The sequence below is a fragment of the Apteryx rowi genome, unplaced genomic scaffold (assembly GCF_003343035.1).
Source record: "Apteryx rowi isolate R43461 unplaced genomic scaffold, aptRow1 scaffold_24, whole genome shotgun sequence".
Taxonomy (NCBI): domain Eukaryota; kingdom Metazoa; phylum Chordata; class Aves; order Apterygiformes; family Apterygidae; genus Apteryx; species Apteryx rowi.
Genome location: NW_020448752.1, coordinates 1183536 through 1190209, shown reverse-complemented (window position 1 = coordinate 1190209; position 6674 = coordinate 1183536). Strand labels below are relative to the sequence as shown.

Genomic DNA, 6674 nt, shown 5'->3' with positions numbered 1-6674 from the left:
ACCCCATAGCTGCCCCCATGAACACCACCCCATAGCTACCTTCCCCGTGACTGCCCCACCTCCGCCCCACTGACTGCCCCAGTGGCTCCCAGTACCGCCGCGCCGTGGGGGAGACGCAGCCCGGGGCGCCCGCGGTGGGCTGCGGGTGGGGGCCCCCATGCCCACCTGCCCATGGGGCAGCCCCGGTGGGGCGAGTCATGGGGCGGCCCATGGGGTGGGCCCCGGGGCGGCGCCGTGGGGCAGGAAGAGGCGGCGGGCACGGAAGCCAGCGGCATTGTGCGGTGGGCCGCAGGCGGGGGCAGCTCGCACGCGCCCCGCTCGCTCCGCCATGCCGCGGCCCGTCGCCTTCCTCGCGCCCGTCCTCCTCCTCCTCCTCCTCCTCCTCCTCGGCGGGCCGGGCCCCCGCCTCGCCGCCGCCGCCCGCAGCCCCCCAGGTAAGGGGGCACGGCTGCCCTGGGGGGACCGGGAGGGCTTCTCTGGGGGGCCGGGGCCGGCCGCGGGCAAGGGCAGGACGTGGGCCGCATGGGCGCCCCTGTCCCACGGCTCCCGGCCCCGTGGCCGCCCCACGGCGGGATGCTCCGGCCCCGGGCGGCAGCAGCTCGGTGCTTGCGACGCCTCGGATGCGCCAGCACCGTCGGCAGATGCGTATCCGCACCGTCTCCATCTTCACCCCTCTTAATGTCAGCGGCGCCGCGGCCGCCTCCGGGGAATTTCTCGGCACCGGGACGCCCCTCTGCCCAGCCTCGGGGCGCATTTCCTCTGGCGAGGACAGGGGGCCTCCAGCCCCTGATCCCGCCGGCCCCTTGCAGCGTGGGACCTGCCCCCGGCCCTCCCTGAAGGAACGTAACCATTTTGAATCAAAAAGCTTAGTTCCACATCGAAACGACCGGCTTTAACCTCGTTTTGCATTTATAGCTCTAGTTATTTTCCAATGGGAAGTTTACTTCTTCTTGGCTGGCAGTCAGTAAAATGCTTGATTTCCAAACAAATTCAGCCCTTCTGTTATCTGCGGGCTGCTTCGGCTGCTGGGAAGATGCACTCTCTTTCCACCGCCTTGTCGAAACGATTGTAATTCAATATACGTTCCTTCGGTTTCTTCGTTTTTATTTTGTTAGAAAATGGTAAACATGCATTTCCTCTGGAAAGTCATGTTTATGGAAAGTAGAATTCAACTGAAAACATCACTTCAGCACCGTTTCCTGTTAGCAAAATACAGGTAATCGAAATGTGCAGGAGGCATAAAGAAGAGCAGCACATTTCTTAATGCAGGCTTTGTGCTTTAAACTGAACTGGCTTTTACACCAAGGAAGCGTGTTATTTAGGAGGGGTAAAGTAAGCAGACTGTTTCAGACCTCGGGAAGGTGATGGGAGTGAGAAGACCTCTGGCTCCCACGTCTGAGCTGAATCACTCGCTGGTGGGGGAGGACCGGCTTTCCTGCTTCTCGTGCCCCTTTTTTTAACTCTGAACRGAATCGGTAGCCCGTTGCATGATTTCAGTGGGAAAAACTGTTTTCTGAGAGCCTGCAGGAAAGGTCACTGCCGCCAACGGCCGGTTCGGCCCTTTTAGCCGCTTGGTTTCAAGGGCTTCGCCAGCAGCTTCCGCCAGAGCCGGGCTCGGAGGCCGGACGGAAGCCATGCCGGGGCCGCCGGACCGTGTTGCAGCGCTGGCCCGGGACACGGGCCTCCCACTGCGTGGGCCGGATCCGAGGCGGCACGCTGCGGCCGTCGCCGCAGGAAGGAGGGGGCAGATGTGGCGCGGGCCCTCCTGGAGAGGCTCTGGGGCGCCCCAGGGCTCGGCAGCCTGCTTCCTGCGGAGGTGAAACCGCCAGGGCTCAGCAACCCCCCGTCGGCCCCCCTGCGCTGCCGGTTACCTCCRAAAACAGGCACGAGAAGGGACGGTGCTGGGAAAGAACAAGCACAGCATTGCTCTTTTAAAAGGAGGAGGCGTGCTGTGAGTGTAGGCCAGCATGACCTCCGTTCCCCAAAAACACAGGGACACGCAGAGCACTTGCAAGCTCCTGAAGGGTAACAGGTGACTTTAGCCACCACGGAGACACCGGGCTCCAATCCTGGCGGCCCCCTGATTTCCCTGTAGGACAGGGAAAGCAAAGAAAAGGGGTTGGTGAACTGCAGCTTGGCAGCAGCGAGGGGTTTCCACGCCGCCCCGCGAGACAGCCCGTTGGGGGACGGGGACGGCCAGCATGGGGCTCGAACAGCGTTCCCAGGACGAATAATGGACGTGAGCTGAGGAACGGGGATGAAAGCAGGTGGGACAAGAGTTAAGCAAGAAGAGCCAGTTGCACAGATATAGGATGAAGAGCTGCTTCCGTCGCCCCTCTTCGGAGGAAGCTCTGGGGCTCGTGCAGGTCACTGGTGGCACGTGAGTCATYGGCACCAAGTGCTGCGCCAGCAAAAGCCCGTCGGTGCTGCCTGAACACGGGTGGTTTGGGCATTGCGTGGCGTCAAAGCTCAACCGCGCAGAGCTGCGGTTATTTTGCTCACGCAGAGAAAGGCCAAGGGAAGTGTAAAAACAGGTTTCAGGTGCATTCGGGGAGGAAGGGCGATGCTGAGGGGGTGCAAAGGAGCTGCCCCTCCGTGTCCGTGGGCAGAGCACGCGGTGACGGCCTCAGGCTGCAGCGGAAGAGGTGCAGGGGCGACCTCGGGCAAGGGTTGCCGCGCGGGTGCCCAGAGCTCTGCGTCCCTTGCAGGGGTGGAGTGCATCCTCTTCAACGAGGAGTACATGACCTGCACGTGGGGGAGCAGGGAGACGCTCACGACCAACTTCTCCCTCTACTACTGGTAGGTGCCCCCTCCCCGCRGCGCGCTCCGGTCCGAGGGGCTCCCGGGCACCGGGGCCCGGCCCAGGCCGGCRGGAGGCTCTGCGTGCAGGGCACGCGGGGAGCGCCGGGTGCCGGGGAGCCCCCGTAACCCGCCGTGCCRCAGGTACGAGAACCGGTCACCCGTGGTGGAGTGCAAGCACTATCTGCAGGACCAGGGCATCAGCGTGGGCTGCCGCTTCAACCAGAGCGAGATCGTCCAGTTCCAGCCTTTCCGCGTCCGCGTCAATGCCAGCCTCGATGGCAAGACCCTCGAGATCCCCAGCGAGCGCATGGAGCTGCAGGACCTTGGTACGGAGGGGCCGGGCGCGGGGTTGGGGGTCCCCGGGGCCCGGCGGAGCAGGGCGGGCAGGGCTGCCCGCTCGCGGGGACGGCGCTCACCTGGGCGCCGCCTGTGCCTTGCAGTGAAACCGGAGGCGCCYGTCAACCTGACCATCCACAACCTGAGCAGCAACCAGCTGCAGCTGACCTGGAGCTCCCCGTACCCCAAAGCCCAGTGCCTGGAGCACGCCGTCAAGTACAAGAGCAACAAGGACACCACCTGGACGGTGAGAGCCCCCGAAGCCGGGCAGCTTGGCGGCCGCCCCCGTGCATTTACCCGGCCTCCACGGCGCCGGCGGTCCCGTGCTCGTGCCCGGGGACGAGCTGTGCACCAGCCCGCCGCGGTGGTGCTGGATGCCAGCCCTCACCGCCTGGCTCTCRTCTCTCTGCAGGAGCACAAGGTGAAAGGAGAAATCTTCTCCTTCCCCAGCGTGGATTATGAGAAGTACTACACCTTCTACGTGCGGAGCAAGATCAACAGCTACTGCGGCAGCACCCAGCTCTGGAGCGAGTGGAGCGTGCCCGTGGTCTGGGGCAACAACGCCACCAGCGAGGGTAGGTGTGGGCCCTTGCAAGAAGACTTGTCCAAGACTTGTAGGGCTGCTCCGGCACGGCCAGCCCAGCGCGGGGTCCCCGGCAAGTCGTGGGGACAGCGTGGCTCAGGGAACGGGCTCCTTCCCCTGCCCTGCACTCCCAGCCCATCCCAGCCTCCCGCGAGGGCCCGCGTGCGGCGGAGTGCCCCCCGGGGTGGTGCGCCAGCGAGGGGTCCGTGCCACCCTAGCTCTTTCCAGGCACCGCGGAGGAGCAGCTGCACTGGTTCTGGATCCACACGGTCTTGATCCCCATCACCTCCTGTCTGCTCCTGCTGGTCCTCGTTATCTTACTGGTCCGCATGGAAAGGTGAGTGCCCGGATGGGGACCGGGGGTCAGAGCGGGGCAGCGCCGCTGGGCGGCCCTTCCCCTCCAACACGCGCCTCCCGCGCAGGGTGTGGGTCATCTTCATGCCCAGGATCCCCAATCCCAGCAAGAACTTCGACGAGCTCTTCATCACGCACAAGGGCAACTTCCAGGTAAGGCGGCTGCCGGCCGCGGGGCTGGGCACAGGGCGGCGTCGTGCGGCCTGGTGCAGCCGAGCAGCCCCGGCGGAGGGGCCCGGAGCCCGGCGGCTGGTTTGGGGGCACTGCGCGGGCGCGGGGAGAGGCTGGCGGTTCGCGCCGCGGMCCCCTCTCACCCGGCTCTGTTTCCTGGAGGAGTGGACCGGAGTCCCCAAAGACGTCGTGGAGAGCTTCAAGCCCAACTACAACGAGAGCGTCTGCTACGTGAGCGAGCTGCCCCCCAAGGAGAGCTACGAGCCCTTCTGGGGGAGCACCGACCAGCTGCTGGCCGTGCCGGGGGCCCCCGCCGGCACCCRTGAGCACGGCCCCCACAAGAACAGCTACGTGGGAGCGTGACGCCCGCTTCTGCGCCCGCGCTCCCTGCACGTACCCTGCTGCACCCCGGCCCTCTGCCCCCTGCCCTCGCCCAGCCTCTGCCAAACGCCCCGCGCTTGCCCTCAGCCCTGCCGGCCCCGTGGATGCAGCGGCCGTGCTGCGCAATGCCCTGGGTGCACCGCACGGGGCACTGGGTGCACTGCACGGTGCACTGGGTGCACCGCACGGGGCGCTGGGTGCACTGCGTGGAGCACTGGGTGCACTGCGTGGAGCACTGGGTGCACCGTGCGTGCAGCCGCGCCGGTGCTGGTGCAGGCGGGAGCAGGGCTGTGCAGCAGGATGCCCAGGAGCCCCCGTGGAGGAGGTGCGGCTCCCGGCATCGTTTCCAACCGTGTAACGAGCGGCTCGGCCTCGCAACTGCAATAAAGCTCTGCTGCGCTTGGCCTTGGCCCGTCTCGCATCCGAGGGCCCGGGGGGGGGGAGGGATGCCGGGGTCCGGCAGAGCCGCTCGCCCATGCCGGGAGCAGCCGGCTCCGCTCTGACCTCAGAAGCGCCGTGGGGCCGCCCGGCCCTGCACCCTGGACCGGCGGCATGTTCATCTGCGTCAGGCACGGCAGTGGGTCCCCTGCCGGTCCCCCAAGTGGGGGGGGGCCCAGCGCCCCGGGGTGCTCGCGGGGCCCCAGCACGGCCGCCCTCTCCCCGCAGATAACCAGCGCTTTCTGGCCAACACCGACTGCCCCGTGCAGCTGCTGCTGCCCTACCTGCGGAGGAAGGCTGGGGTGCCAGCGGGGGGTGAGCGCCCGGCGGGGCCGTTTTGCAGCGGGGCGGTGGGGGGGGGGGGGTCCATGGCCCGCCTGGCCCCCCCTTGCACAGCCACCCTGGCTTTCGCAGCCGTCCTCGACCTGTGCGACCCGCTGGGCACCCCCAAGCTGCTCTTCCAGGCGAAGCTGCAGAGCGAACGGGCCAGCAAGTTCTTCCCGGCGCCTGGCACCTACTACGTGTGCCGCGTCGAGTTTGGCGCGCCCGGTAGGTGCCCCCGGCAAGCGGGCACACGTACCCCCCCCAACCCCCCCGCAGCCGGCCGGCGGGGGTCCCCGTGGTGCCCGGGGCGCTGCGGCGAGTGCACCGGGGCTCTGCCGCAGGGACGCAGCAGGAGCACGCGTACCAGGCCTTGGTGCCGCTCCTCAAAGACCCCAGCCCGGAGCTGACAGGTCGGTGAGGGGACGGGGACGGGGACAGGGAGCGGGGGCAGCGGGGACCGGTCGCGCGAGCCAGCCCCCGGCCCCATCTCCGGCCGCAGAGGCCCTGCGGCAGCACTGCGAGCACCAGCACCGGATCCGCCTCCGGACGCTGAGGACACCGGAGGGCAGGAGGATGCCGAATGCCGAGACGGCGCCCGCCGCGGCACAAGCCCCCGCGGTGGTGAGGGGGCGGCCGTGGCACGGGGTGGCCGCGGGGGACGGGCCCTGCGCTCGCCCCCGGCGCAGCCAGCACAGCGTGGCCCCGGCCGCCTTCCCCGAGGCCACGTGTGACGGCGGGGACCTGCTGTCAGCCCTGCCCGGGGCCCTTCCCGCTCCCGCAGCCCCGGCGCCCGGCAGGCGCTCACCTGTGTGGAGGGGGTCCCCGTGCCCTGTGTCCCCGTGTCCCGCCATCCCTGTGCTCCATGTCCCTGTGCCCCACATCCCCATGTCCTGCCATCCCTGTGCTCGCTGTCCCCATGCCCCATGTCCCCATGCCCCATGTCCCCATGTCCCACCACCCCCATGCCCCATCACCCCGTGCCCCATTCCCCGTTCACCACGTCCCCGTGCTCACTGTCCCTGCGCCCCACATCCCCATGTCCTGCCATCCCCACGCCCCGCCACCCCTGTGCCCCCCGTCCCGTGCCCCCGTGCCCGCCCCGGTGCTCCGGCCGGGCAGGGCCGTGCCGAGCCGCTACGCCTCGGAGCAGGGGAAGGCGGCGGGGCGAGCGGGCTCGGCGGGGGCCGCGGAGGAGGACGGGGCCCAGCGCAAGGCAGGGGGGTCCAGCAGGGCGAAGCGGGAGCCCGCCTGGAAGGAGCGGCACCGCTGAGGCCGAATAAAGGCC

The 6674-nt window shown here is 68.3% G+C and overlaps 2 protein-coding genes across 3 annotated transcripts; both read left to right on the top strand.

Annotated features, from left to right (window-relative positions):
- The first annotated feature begins 270 nt into the window (after positions 1 to 270).
- On the top strand, positions 271 to 5032 carry IL2RG (interleukin 2 receptor subunit gamma). 2 transcript variants are annotated; one of them, XM_026066358.1, is made up of 8 exons: positions 271 to 434; positions 2709 to 2799; positions 2944 to 3128; positions 3243 to 3385; positions 3551 to 3713; positions 3950 to 4058; positions 4144 to 4228; positions 4409 to 5032. In XM_026066358.1, the coding sequence occupies exons 1-8, from the start codon at positions 329 to 331 to the stop codon at positions 4607 to 4609; spliced, it is 1083 nt and encodes a 360-aa protein (XP_025922143.1). In that variant the 5' UTR covers positions 271 to 328; the 3' UTR covers positions 4610 to 5032. The 2 variants fall into 2 exon arrangements, with proteins under 2 accessions (XP_025922143.1, XP_025922144.1); XM_026066359.1 differs by having other exon boundaries at positions 272 to 434; positions 3940 to 4058.
- A 147-nt stretch (positions 5033 to 5179) lies between these two features.
- Positions 5180 to 6659, top strand: CUNHXorf65 (chromosome unknown CXorf65 homolog). Its single transcript, XM_026066265.1, has 6 exons — positions 5180 to 5204; positions 5294 to 5380; positions 5480 to 5614; positions 5731 to 5799; positions 5889 to 6010; positions 6540 to 6659. Exons 1-6 carry the CDS (start codon positions 5180 to 5182, stop codon positions 6657 to 6659), a joined length of 558 nt encoding a protein of 185 aa, XP_025922050.1.
- Positions 6660 to 6674: the final 15 nt, after the last annotated feature.

Excerpts from the sequence above, each read along its gene's own strand:
- CUNHXorf65 (XM_026066265.1), top strand. The coding sequence starts at position 5,180 with ATGTTCATCTGCGTCAGGCACGGCA. Across the intron at positions 5,615-5,730 it reads CGTCGAGTTTGGCGCGCCCG|GGACGCAGCAGGAGCACGCG; the intron begins GTAGGTGCCCCC and ends GCTCTGCCGCAG. Across the intron at positions 5,800-5,888 it reads CCCCAGCCCGGAGCTGACAG|AGGCCCTGCGGCAGCACTGC; the intron begins GTCGGTGAGGGG and ends CTCCGGCCGCAG.